This window comes from Podarcis vaucheri (assembly GCF_965113315.1).
Source record: "Podarcis vaucheri genome assembly, chromosome: 2".
Taxonomy (NCBI): Eukaryota; Metazoa; Chordata; class Lepidosauria; order Squamata; family Lacertidae; genus Podarcis; species Podarcis vaucheri.
The window spans coordinates 88,037,882-88,052,425 of NC_138760.1; the positions used below are offsets into that span (position 1 = coordinate 88,037,882).

Sequence of the window (14,544 nt, forward strand, 5' to 3'; positions counted from 1 at the left end):
ACAATTTAGACAACTTCACACAACTACCACTAAAAGGTAAAACAGCAGCTCCCCTTAAGAGCATAAGAGCTGGAGCAGGCCAAGAGTCCATCTGTTCTAGCATCCTGTTCTTGCAGTGGTCAACCTGGTGCATATGGGAAGCCTACAAGCAGGTCCTGAGTGCAACGGCACTCTTTCCTCCTTTTGATTCCCAGCAACTGGTATTCAGATGCCTATCACCTCCAACAGTGCAGGTAGAATGTAGCCACTGTGGCTAGCAGCCATTAATAGTCTTACCCTCCATGAATTTGTCTAATTCACTTCTAAACCCACTGAAGTTGCTAGCCATCACTACTTCTTGCTGGAGCAAATTTCCTCATTTACGTATGTGCTGTGCAGAAAAACACTAAATTCAGCCTCCAATATTAATTCCAGAGGCTAAAAATGCAGGTCTTTTGCAACCAGTTGCTGCATGGTGTAGTGTTTAGAGGATAAGGGAGCCACACTGTAATCCCCATTCACCCATGAAGCTCAGTGGGTGGCCTTGTGCCAGTCACCTTATTTCAGCTCACAGGATGGTTGTGAGGATGAAATGGGGAGGATGGAGAACCATGTGACACCTGGCTTGAGAGCAGTACATGTGAAAAGGATCTAGGAGTCTTGGTTGACCACAAACTTGACATGAGCCAACAGTGTGACGCGGCAGCTAAAAAAGCCAATGCAATTCTGGGCTGCATCAATAGGAGTATAGCATCTAGATCAAGGGAAGTAATAGTGCCACTGTATTCTGCTCTGGTCAGACCACACCTGGAGTACTGTGTCCAGTTCTGGGCACCACAATTCAAGAAGGACACTGACAAACTGGAACGTGTCCAGAGGAGGGCAACCAAAATGGTCAAAGGCCTGGAAACGATGCCTTATGAGGAACGGCTAAGGGAGCTGGGCATGTTTAGCCTGGAGAAGAGGAGGTTAAGGGGTGATATGATAGCCATGTTCAAATATAGAAAAGGATGTCACATAGAGGAGGGAGAAAGGTTGTTTTCTGCTGCTCCAGAGAAGCGGACACGGAGCAATGGATCCAAACTACAAGAAAGAAGATTCCACCTAAACATTAGGAAGAACTTCCTGACAGTAAGAGCTGTTCGACAGTGGAATTTGCTGCCAAGGAGTGTGGTGGAGTCTCCTACTTTGGAGGTCTTTAAGCAGAGGCTTGACAACCATATGTCAGGAGTGCTCTGATGGTGTTTCCTGCTTGGCAGGGGGTTGGACTCGATGGCCCTTGTGGTCTCTTCCAACTCTATGATTCTATGATTCTATGTACTGTATGTCCCCTTAAGCTTCTTGTAGGGAAAGCCTGACAGAAACATTATAATAAATAAATAAATAAAGACTACTTTGTTTACTTACATATGCATATCAATCCTTACTTAAAAACTGGGTACTGTCAAGAAGAGATAAATGTGAATTCGTTACTACTTGGCCTCGTTACTACTTGAATTCGTAGTACTTGGCCTCACTTGACTCCAATGATTGCCACTCCCTTAGGGCACAACACAGAATTATGGCTTACTAACATTATGAAACTAGATTATAATGCATCAAGTGGCTCTGTTTTTTAGTCTTTATCCTATTACATCATACAGTTCAAAGTTCTTAGTTTTTGCTGGATTAGCCAAAGCTAGAAATTGCTTTGTCCCATTTATTAGCTGGCAGCTTTTTACCACTACTTTGTCTGGTTTCTGTCTAGCAAAATCACCAATAATTTTGTAGTACCTACTACATAGATACTCTTGGCACTACACAAAGAAACAGCCTTTTCCAGAACAGATAAAGATACTAACTAAATTAATAGCACTATAAATGAAAAAGTTGCACGTCTGATTTCATCATTTGAAGGTTGGTTTCATGATTTCCAACAAATTACATGTGGTGTTTCCAGAAAAAAAAGCAATGGATTTGCCAGTTTCTACACACAAATATTGCCCCACATAATTTCTGGGCACATGGAAGAAAATCATAAACAACAAAACTGCCAACTGAAAATACTCATGTTAAAAAATGACAGATCTGTTCCACGCAGATAGAAAGTCTAAAGAAGAAATGGATCTCTGCTATATAACAAATGTCAGGCTCAAATGTCCTGCACAACCAGTACAGGTTGCAGTCAGAGATAAAGGCTAACCCAAGTTGTGCAGCACCACAGCAGACTGGAGGCTGTATTGAAGCTCGCAGTCCAAGCTTCAGTACAGTGACCTAAGAGTCAGGTGACCTAAGCAGCCTATACGGTCTTATCTGGCCTTTACATAACTACCAGCTCTGGCTGGCCTCCTCAGACAATGTAACTTGTCACTGCATGCTGGCTGAACTGCTAATGGGCTGAATTCCTGCCTAGAGCCCTGTTAGTTCTGGTTCGGAGGAACTAACTACCTGCCTGTCTGCAAGCCCCGACACTAGTAATTGCTCCCCCAACAGAACTTCCATTCTAGACCTCAGTTAATATAATAAATTATTATGTGGAGAATTATCATGCTAGTCGTCTTTTTTATTTTCTCTCACCTCAATTTTTAAATGCACCACACATTCCACAGACCAGGCTATGTTGAGAAGAGCCTCTCCCACTTTCCCCAGTAAGCCCCATCTACACATCATGTAACACCACATAAATGGAAACCTAGGAAGAAGTAGGGACTGTGGGTTGTATACAATGAAATCAATGGGTTCATGGAATGACTTCCACTCATGCAACAAACCTCACCTTCTCCTCCACCTGCATGCACCCTCAAATCTGCTCTGATTCCCCCCCCCCAACTCTCTGGAGCAGATTTGGAGATAGTGGTAGGAGAGGAAGAGAGGAAAGGGAAGTTCCATTGTCTGAGTAGAACTTGTTCTGCAAGCACAATTACTTCATTGGACACAACCCTGCATATGCTTGGCTTTGCCACACCAACATTCACCAAAAGCTCCACCAGGTTCCGTTTGTTATCTACAGCATCCATTCCACCAGGAGGGAAGGCTATGACACTGCTGGGCCTCTTCACCTGCTCTGCTGAAAGATGAGCTCCAACAGGCTTCACCCACCCTCAGCTGTCATTTACAGAAGCCATTTCAAGCAACAGAAGAGGGAGAGGCATGGGGCTATAGGGGCTTCTCTACCCACTTTGCTATAATACCAGCAAATTTTGACACTGCCTCACCTTGAGATCTTTCAACTTCAGCTGGTTGTTAGAAGAATTCTGCAACTAAGAAACAGTGCTGAAATTTGCTCCCCCCCTCCTATTTTTATTTTGTGTTGTGTCTTTGAGATTGTAAGCGTGAGGGCAGGTGTTCTCTTATTACTGATATTTATAAACAAACTACAGCTTTCGCACCACTCAATATATACACAAATACCTTGTAATAAAGTAAGTTTTTTAAAAAATAATAATCCTGGTATTTACAAATATACACTCCATAGTACAAATTTGTATGAAGAAAGTAACATGGATAATTCCTTTTGTAAAATAATTTGATAACAAGATTCAAGAGAGGAATAAGCATATTAACTCCCAGTTTTGTTTTGTGTCTAAATACAAATAGAATAATACCAAGTCTTTTACTTTACCAGTATTTGTTCAGTTAAGAAACTTGGTGCATATTACTAGCTGACAATGATCCCAGTCAGTTTCAGCTGCCTAAAGCTCACAAAGCAGCAAAGGGTTTTCAAGCTCAAGGATTGCTGATACTCAAAGCTGCTTTGATTAACCATCTAATATCACAAAATCATAGGTGAATGCACCCTCTGAGCATAAAGTGAACTATACTGGTCTTAATGTCTCCCTATTAGCAAATTATTAGACAATATACGCATACCCTCCTGCTTCTCAAGAGTTCTGTTTTTAAAATAGCATTTTACTCCATGTTTTTCTATTTGCTTCTCTGCTGTGAAAAGATTTTCCGCTGTTGTGGAGAACTACTCAACTGGTCTTTTATCACTTCTATAGATTAGCAGAGCACTTTCTTCTTCACCATGAATGTTTGTGTTTATCTAACACTTAAACACATAAAACAGAGCTGCAGAGCTAATTGCTAAAATAAATTTATTATCATAATCTGAATGAAAGACTCTATTACTATTTCATAATTTATGTTCTGGGAGTGGGGAATCAACTCTTACTTAAAGCTGATTTAAACAACCCATATAAAACCTTTTGTATACATCTCCAAGAAAGTAAATTGTGGAAACTTATTATGTCATACAACTGCATACCTAAGACAGTTCAACAACACCTATTAAGATGAACTTCAAGTGCAAAGGATTGTGTGAAAGAGACAAGGGTGGCAAAATTCCTATTTGTTTACTAAACATTACATTTTTTCAAAAGGATCTGCTATTTTTGTGATTTCTGGGCAGACAATGCAACTCTCTTGGTAGTTAAATCTCACTGATAACAATAGGCATATTTCTGAGTAAATATAGCTTAGACTAGGCAGCTAGTTAATTTTTTATAGTTAACGGAAATAGCTAATGCTAAAATGCCCCATCACCACAAAAAGCATAGTCATGATGACTTAAATAGTTTCTGAAATAAATATTCATCAATTCATTAACTAGTTAGAATAGATAGGTGATAGATGATATATAGAGAGATAGATAGTCCTTCATAGAAACTCTATTAAAAGGAGTCCAATTTTCTTTATTAAAAACAGAAAAGACCTCACATGGGTTCTAAATATTTTGTGTATTTTGTAAAGAGTTCAATTAAAACAGTCAGTAACAGCCTCTGCCTGTTGGCCACTTGTTCCTGATTCTATTTGTGAACCTGTGAAAATGACAGTGTTTCAAATAGTCTTACTTAACAAATAAGCATTGAGAACCTAAAGGACTGTACCTGTGAATGCCAATGATTTATTTGAGCATGAAATCTGTTTTCCTATGAAATGCACAATCAGCCTTAAAAGAAAACACTAATATATGCATTTCAGTGCATATCTCTCAATTACTTATTCCAGAAATGAATCTTATTTTTATCAAAGCACAGTGCTTTTTTCTATTTAAAAATGTTTAGGGGTACTCTCATTTTGACTCAAGGAAATCACCATTTTATAGTTCAAATCCGGAAAAATAAATACAGTAAATGGACAAAAGTACAAAGATTCACAAAATGTTTAAGGGTATGTGTACCCCTGCGTACCCCCTAGAAAAAAGCACTGTCAAAGCATATTCTGATATCAAACTTATGCTGCTGTAGAATATGAGCAAAGTTGTGCAGGTCCTCTATGTGAAAAATGTGAGAGATCAGTACCAGAGATTCAAAGTTGTTAGTCTGTCCCAGGTAAAACAGATTCTTTTAACTAGAAAAAAACTGCAGTAAAGGCTCTCAAATATCTACCGATCATACCTCTGTTTCTCTTGTTGAGATGCTCGCTGTCTGTACTTCCAGTCCACAGTTTGCTCTTTTGACTGTGAGATAAAATGGATAATCCTTTGCCACCATTGTGGCTGAAGGAGCAGCAGTTTCGGATGTCACAGCTGATTCTGTTGGGCTACCAGCTATGACAGCAAAGCCAAGTATTCCCTCTGCAGCCTCTCCGGCACGCAGCTGCTGGGGAAATCAAAGTGTGCTCCTGCTGCTCCTGCGCTAGGCTTCTGATAGCATTATCTAAGGCAGCTCTTGTGCTCCACTGAAACAGGAAGCAGAAAAGCTCTTGAGTATGTCAAGCAAGTGTAACTGAATATTGCTCATTACTGAGCCCTGCCCACTGACAACAGGATGGGAGGAGGGTGGGCAAGATCAGTACAGACCAGAGGAACACAGCAAATTACTGAAAACTCATTCAGAAACCAATGGGGAAACATCTGACTACAGCTCGGGGTACTATTTTCAAAAGGGTGGAAGCAGGAAACAGTGTTCACAGCTCTTGCCTTTCCAAAAAGTGCTATTTGATTGCTGTCAGCAAAATTGGAAGATTCATTTGACATTGACACATGAAAGAAAACCACACTTTTTAGCATTTTGCTTACCTAGCTATATGAATCCGTCCCACATCCTTCATCACTACTGTGGCCTCCTTGCAAATTTTATGCTGGGGAGTTAATATTCCTTTTAAAGAAACATTCAGATATGGGTTTCCCCCACCTGAAATAGTATAATTCTATAAAGGCTGCACCAATTGCCTTTTGAGCACGCAGTTCATCTTTTATATGTTAAGAGTGTAAGATGTGGATGATATTTATGAGTGTGTAGAGATATTAAACTTCATTACTTTTATGCCCATTAAGAAACATGATTGTCTGAACTGTACTTAACAAATTTGTGCTTTTCTAGAAAAAGCAAGTAAATGCTAACCTTTACTAAGTGCTTTGCTTTGGACTGTTATTATTAGTTTGCCTTTTCCCATCTGGCAGAACAAAGGTTTGTTTTGAGAGACTAATGTTAGCCTCAGTTATTAGGCAGAGAGCTGCCTCTTTTTCTTTTTCATCTCCTCCTAAGGGTGTAAGAAACAGGTTTTCCAAAATAGGGAAAAGCAGAATAAGTGTTGTGATGCCCTCTTAATGAAAGAAATAAGAGAACTTGACAACAGTAAGTGTCTGCGGTACAGAATAAAGGAAACCGTGACTAAGAAGAAACAGAAAAAGGAAGGTTAATATTTAAAAATTACTTCCAGGGGAAGACAAATGCAACCTTCCATATATTACTTAATTAGAAAAACTGTCAGTGGTGCAAATATTTTAAAATCAGAACCAAATAACTGTTACAAAACTAGATTTTTATGTTGTTTTTGCAGGCTCAAAAATAGTAGCTCCCCTTGAAACATTGTTTATTTTATTTATAAAAAACATTATAAGTAACTATTCATTTTAAAAATCCCTATGACACCCTGGAAACAGTGTCAACTAGCTGGCTAAACCAGGTGAGGGTAGCTGATGGGTCTCAAGCCCTCAGGGAGTTAGAGACTTCCCCTGCATGTGACAACAGTCTCCACAGGATTGAGCCGACAAGATCAATAGTGGATCAAATGGTCAAGATCTTGTCGGCTCAATCCTCTGCATGTGCTATAGAAGGAAGTGAGGGGCAGATGGGGCTCATCAACCTGGGAAGGTAGCCCATCTAGGAGAAGGAAAACTCTGATCCTAAACATCCATTGCCTTGTGTGACAAATGCTAAGGAGTAAACCCTACACAAGACTGGAATAGAGTCCCTAAGATGGTTGGATGGCACCTTGTATGCCTTTTTCCTCCAACTTCTACAACCAAGCTGGTGCCAAACGTATTGCTCTGCTTTTCTTTGGATCACATCAGCGAGGCCGGGGGGCAGGGTTGTCATCTGGGTGGCCCACAGTGCCCAGGCTTGTGCCCTAGGAAAGTCACTTCAGTGCTGCTAATGCAGCACTTTGATTTTACCCCTGGAGGTCCCCTGAGAAACATAGCCAAAGGCTACAGCCCTAAGCAAACTTCCTAAAAATTCAGTCCCACTAAATTAGATTTACTTCCAAGATTTGCTGTTTAGGATCAGGCAGCACATGTTCAGGCACATAGCTCTTTCACTGGACAAATGTTTTGGGAAGCCAAAATCCATTGAGCTCAACTGCCTGCGCCAGATGAATTAAACACACTATAGACCACAGAAAGGTCAGAGAGTGCTTATTTATCAGGTTTTGTAGTCCAAACCATAATCATGTCACCACATCAAGAGAGCGCCAAAATAACTTCTGACCTCTGAGAAACTCCCTTGCGGAAAAAAACCCATGATGATTTCCCATCTCACTGCAAATATTCAAGTATTCCAAGCGATTACAAATTTCAAAAGAACTGAAGAGATTATAGAGATAGATACACCACATTTATGAATGAACCCATGCACCCCATTCAACATTACTGAAAGTGCAATTATTTTTTTCCAAAGAACAGCACAGGCAGCCCGGGTCACAATCTGTTCACTTATACAAAGTGGGTTATATAAAGTCCTGCACATTCTAACTAAAATGACCCCTCAGGGCCATGCCAAAGGAAACCATTATAAGACTCCAGTGACCCACATGTTTCACTCCACCTTTTAGGGAGTGACACACGTGGGTATATGATAAAGGCAGTGAATTATAAGGTATATGTCAAATACATTTCATGCAACAAAGAAAAATGGCAATGGACTAAACAACATCATAACAAAATCTGAACAATTCAATAAAGACAGGTTGCTGGGCTCCAGCCATGCTGGGCACAGGTCACGTTCCTACTCCTACTCATCTTGCAAAAATATGCCAAGGTAGGTATCTTTTTATTAATATAACAGTTAATAAAGCAATTCTGAAGGGAAAATAAGAAACTCCCTGTCTATAGATACCAGACAGACACCTTCACTTTACTCTTTTCAGTGCTTGCTTAATACATTTTTGTTTAGATAAGCTTATCCAGACACGTAGATTCTGATGTATTTCACTTTCTTTCACTGTTAATTTTGATTACTTCTAAATGTTTTCAGATATTTTTATTGATAATTTTAGTATTTCCTGCAAATTCCTCAGAGGTATTTCTACCATCAAGTGCTGTATGCATTTTGTTAATCAATTACTAAAGTAATACTCTGATCTGAATACAAGTTCTACATTCAGAATGCATTTTAGAGTAATACTTCTCCCTATCCAGAAAAATCTTTAACGGTACAGGATGAACAGAGTGATTTGGCAAAAAACCCCCCACAATTTCAGTAAGACCAGGATTTTCAGGGAATCACAAAGTATGTAGTGCCCATTGAACAAACACAGGATACCCTATACTTAAAGCACCTCAAACATCTGCCCAGTGCCCCCTTTGCTCCCACATAGTTTTTGTACGTCTGTAAGGAAGGAAAATCTACACTTTCTCTGGACAGCTTATACCACCACTAAACTGCTTTTCTAGGTTTAAAAAAATCCTAACATAAAATCCTGGGCCTACCACCTTATAGCTCAAAACTCTTTCTTTCTTTCCTATACAGTGGTACCTCAGGTTACATACGCTTCAGGTTACAGACTCCGCTAACCCAGAAATAGTACCTCGGGTTAAGAACTTTGCTTCAGGATGAGAACAGAAATCATGTTCCGGCGGCACGGCAGCAGCAGGAGACCCCATTAGCTAAAGTGGTGCTTCAGGTTAAGAATAGTTTCAGGTTAAGAACGGACCTCCGGAACAAATTAAGTACTTAACCTGAGGTACCACTGTACTGAGCAGGCAGAGTATTCACCACTGTCTATTTTCTAACAGACATCTTTTTAGAAGAGAGCATTAAGCAAATCCCTTCTTAATTGGCCGAACTCTATAGACCAAACATTACCTGTTGCTCATATTTAAAACTTTCTTCTTAACCATTTCTGATTTGTTGGCAGAACCCAAATCCCCTGAGCTGGGCCCAATTGGATTTATTGCCCCGCCCCCCATTTTGCTTTAAAATGTTACTGTTCTCTGTGGCATGCAGGTGATTTCCTCCTTCAACCCCCGTTTCTGTTCTCATTTTACTCCTCCTCCCTTTAATCCTAACAGCCAGGGTCTTCTAGCATGTCTGACTGTACAGCAATATAGACGGAATAGTATTCATTTATTACATCAATATCCTCCAAGGAGATCAACACTGTATACATGGTTCTCCCACTTCTCATTTTACCTTCACAGCAGCCTTGTGGGATAGGTTAGACTGAGAGATGCATTGTGAAATAACTTCCTTCAGAAGACTTACTTCTGTGTTTAGCATAAAGACAATACAGAACTGCTGGACCACACAGTCTTGGATATTGTTTTAGGGTTGCCATACGTTGCAAAAACTGTTTGGTTTTACAATTTTGCCTAAAAAGCTCCCTAACTTTTTTGTACCAACAAAAATTAGCATAAGGCTACCTAATTGCTGTTATTTCAGGTTTGGCCTCCTTCATCTCACTGTTATAATGATTGATAACCCACTGAGAACATACGGTAATAGGCAACTTGAGGCTTCCCCTCCCACTTAACACTACATCAGTACAAACTACACTAAATGATGGTCCTTCTACATGGTGGTCCTTCACTAAGGAACTCAAAAGGTGTGGTGGGACAAGGCCAAATAGTCCCTTCAGAAGTAACCTTCTTAGTAAATAATTATCTACACAATATACTTTTTATTTGGAAATAGTTTTTTGCAAACTTTAATTCCAAAGTAAATTCCCAACCCAGTATTAAAATTTCCCCAAAGAGCACTTTCAAAAAAGAACTTTTTGAAAATTAACTGTACCCAAACCAACTCAGCTGTTCATCATGTTTTCTTCCAGATCATGACAATCATTTTTGGAACAATATGTAACAAAAACACTTTCTAATGAGTCAGATTCGTGTTGTTTCTGATCAAAAACTGATTTGCAAGAGAATCCTAAAGCCGGGGTCTATCAAGCAAAGCAATTTCTCAGCACTGGTAATTAGTATTTTGAGAAGAAAACAGAGGCACTACTGCTAAGCTACTACCTCTTCCTAAAACCCACGGCTAGTCCCTGTATTTATACTAAAAACTATGTATAAATATACAGATTGAGTATCTGTGGACAAGCAAACACCCAGCCAGTGTGAGCTGGCATCATTTTCCAAAAGCAAGTGTATATCACACCCACGGCTGCATCTTGCCAGCTGGATGCAGAAACCTCACAACTTCTTTCTCTCTCATTGGCATCACAAGCTTCCCACAAGCAGGTAGGGTGTCCAGTAGGTAGTAGCCACCAGCCATCAAAAGCAGTCAAGCTGAATGGAAATCTAGAGCAATAGTCATCTCCTGACTTTGCTTGGCCATGTTACTTATAGGTTGAATGAGATCCAGCTGCTCAGCTCTACCCCAGAGGACCTGCTGCCTAGCAACTGCATGCAAGGGAAGATCTCTTCCACCATCAGCTGAGCAAGTTCCAGCTGTTCAGCCCTACTCCCATGGATTTGGTGGGAGCTGCTGCTTTGTATGGTACCAGGCAAGGGCAAGAATAATCCTGGTTCCATAGGGACACCATGCAATTTATCTTCCTCTGCTAGATTAGGAAGTGATTTTATTTTAAGAATCTTTCATAAGCTGCTTTAACAGCCTCACAAAATTAAAAAGTGGGATATAAGTATTTGAAATGCATACATACATATAAGGTACTTGTCATATATATTTTAAAATATAATTTAAAATCAAAATGAATTAGCAAATGCAGACTTTTAAAGATCTCAACTACAAGCTAGAAAAAGGAAATGAAAGGAGGACACCAACCTCCATATTGAGATATTCTATTGTTGTTCCATACATAGTATACTGAGAAATTCTTCCAACTTTGTTTTGGGGCACTCATTTTCATTGTGGATCAATAGCTTTCCAAAAGTTGTTTGGGTTTTTTTGCCAAAATTGACCCTGTTAGCATAAAGCCCAGGTTAACATGTCATTCAAAACCTTGGCTTAGGGCCCTTACTGGGAAACCCAGCCAGATGGGGGAAGGTATGTATGTATGTATGTATGTATGTATGTATGTATAAATAAATAAATAAATTATTACTACTACTCTTATTAACTGAGAGTGCATTTTGCAACAAGTTATTGACACAGTAATAGTGAATTAGTGGTGGATTTATTCTGCTTTACTTTGTTCTGTGACCCCATAATATTCTGCTGAAATCATTCCCCCAAGTCCAGAGAACCCTGAATACAACAACAGGTTGCACTCCATCTCCTGCCCCAACTGATCAAAGCATAAGACACCGATATAACGAACTGTAATTGCAACCGACCATCACAATGCATATTTTGTTCTGGAAAGTGATTACAATAGGAACCAAGTGGCATACATTATGAAAATATATTGATGTTTAATTGTGTAGGTGCTGTGGACCTCATGGTATCTGAATCTGCAAATCATTCATCTGTTTTTCTGATGTTACTGAAACAAAGAATACATATAATTCATGTACCTAATGGTGAATCACATTTACATACCTAATGGCTCGGGTTATAGCTATGTTTAATAATCTGCAAATTTTGTGAGGAAGATTGGAAATAGTTGTTTCTATAAAGCGTGGTCTGCACAGTAAAATTACCATGCTCAAATTAGGAGCCAGATTCCCATGCCAACTCTAAGGGTCCCTCTAGCAAGCCAACTACAGCTGCCCAATGACCTATGCTGTAAAAAGAGCCAGGGAGTTCATCTTTTACTACATCTTTTCCCCTCCTCTCTGATGGCATGGTTGGCACCCCAGATGAGGTAGACTCCAGGACAAGTAGAGCAATAAGTTTTCCTTCAGAACTCAAGCAAGAGCCAATCAGGAAGAACTTCATGCACAGAGGAATTGCCCTTAGAGGTAGGACAGCTGGTCCATCATGGTGCCTTGAGGCAGAAGGGTCTACTGTAGCTCTGGTGGTGCATCTAGTAGGAGCCAATACAGCTGTCAGGTTGTCGGGTTACAAACACCTCGGGTTACAGACTCCACTAACCCGGAAGTAGTACCTCAGGTTAAGAAATTTACCTCAGGATGAGAACAGAAATTGTGAACCACTGTGTGGTAGCGGCAGGAGGCCCCATTAGCTAAAGTGGTACCTCAGGTTAAGAATGGTTTCAGGTTAAGAACGAACCTCCGAAACGAATTAAGTTCGTAACCAGAGGTACCACTGTACTTACCTTGTGGATATAACAGGAACTATCTGTCTGTAATCTGGCAGCTTTAATTCACTCTGGAGAGGCAGATTTAATCTGCCTCTGTCAAAGGGTGGAGGGGAAAATCTCTAGTTTACCCCTAAGAATAAATGGGGAACACAGAGCTTCATTTTATTCAGAACAGCTTGGAATCTGAATTACATATTGAAGCAGACAGAAAAGAGAGTGACTTAGAAACTATCAGAATTTTAAAAACACACACACAGAGATACAGATACAAATAAATTGCATTTTATTCCATTCCTCCAGGTTCAACAAATCATCCAATTCATCTTGCATAACTTCTTGGGTCTCTTCTTTATCAATATTGCCTCTTAACTTGATGTTATCTATATTCCCCACACCCTGCCAAAACTCTTCTACTCCACACTATCTTAAGAGCAATTTCTGAAAAGCTCCACCGGTTACCTCTCTCCATAGTAGCTTTCGTTGTAGTTTACCCTCTTACTCTTATTTTCAGTCATTACAAAATGGGAACAAACAGCTAATCTGTCACAACTTTTTACTAAAAGGAATGGAATTTTTTCTAATGAAAGCAGATGGAGAGCACCCCGTTTCAAAAGTACTGCCTGAAGCAAGATCAAGTCCAGTCTGCTATGCAGTGAAAGGGAAAGCCCCTTTTCAAAGAACATCCAAGGAAAGAGAAGTTCAAAAGGAGCAGAAAGAATTTTAAAAGCATGTTTCCTTGTTTAGAAATTCATTTCTAAATAGTAGAAGCTAGATACCCCCATCTCACTGGTGCTCACACTTTCTATATTCTATATATAAAACCAGGTGCTAACAACAGAAGTCACAGTAAAGAGGTGGTAGGAACTTATTTGCTGGCTACTTTATGGCAATTACTCATCTCTTCCTTTTGTTTTCCTCTTCCTCTTCCTAGCCAAAGGAAGCATCAATCCCCTGGATCATGTTTTAATTACATTAAACTTCATTACCTCATTCCACTATGTAACTGGTAAGAATGTAAGAATAGCCCTGCAGGATCAAGCCAATGACCCATCCAGTTCAACATCCTGTTCTTACATTAACCAACCAGATACCATACAATCATTTTGGTTCTTCCTTTCCAAACCTTTTCTAACTCTACAGTAGCATTTCTGAGATTCAGCAACCAGAACTGAATGCAGTATTCAAACTGCAGCTTCAACAAAAGATTTGTATAATGGCATGATGATACTTGGCAGTTCTATTTTCAATCCCTTTCCTAATGTTCTCCAACATGGAATTTCCATTTTTCACAGCTACTGCACATTCCACACTTTATTATTTATTTCTAACATTCATATTGGTTTTCTGTCCATATTTGAAAGTTCAACGCAGAAAGTTATTGCATGCATGAATTAAGAGGGGGATGCAGCATGTGACCATCTAGGCATGTAACGCTACTTGCATCAGGGGAGGAGCAAGCAAGAGTAACTAGGCTACATGCATTAGCACATTGTTTGTGTACCCTATGACTTTTAACAATAATTTTATAGTTGGTTGATTTTTTTATTTGTTTTGCTTTTAGAGTTTGTGGGCTGGATTTAACTACCCCATTCCATTAGCTGAAGCTGGCATGAGGACTCCCGTCAGTGCAATGGGCTCCCCCCACCTTCTCCCCATGTGCCTTCTCCAGATACACTCTGGAGGGTCAGGAGAACCACCAGAACACTCCCCAAGAGGGGCAGGCGGGAGAGACAGACAATGGTGTCTTATTCTGTTTTTATCTTCTACCTCATTTCAATGGCTTTATGCTGTGAAGCAGTCTATAAATGTGTTAAATAAAAATAATATTGTGATTTTTGCGTTCTCGTCTTCCTTCCCAAGTCGTTTTCTCCTCATTTATTCTTTTTTTGTATCCTTACTTTTATCCCTTATTCCTCTCTCTCCTATGTTCCTCAAGTATGGTCCACACTCATGTCATACCACTTCTCCCTT

General features: G+C 39.8%; 1 protein-coding gene across 8 annotated transcripts in view; it reads right to left on the reverse strand.

Moving 5' to 3' along the window:
- ARHGEF3 (Rho guanine nucleotide exchange factor 3) overlaps positions 1-14,544 on the reverse strand; it is a 104,463-nt gene that overhangs the window by 22,083 nt on the left and 67,836 nt on the right. The window contains exon 1 of one of the 8 annotated variants that reach the window (XM_082209891.1): positions 5,358-5,634. The exons of 6 other annotated variants lie outside the window; for them this stretch is intronic. In XM_082209891.1, the coding sequence (XP_082066017.1) occupies positions 5,358-5,453 (96 nt within the window). In that variant the 5' untranslated portion in view covers positions 5,454-5,634. Of the gene's footprint in view, positions 1-5,357; positions 5,637-14,544 lie in introns of those variants that run through there. One more of the 8 variants, XM_082209894.1, reaches the window with a different exon arrangement.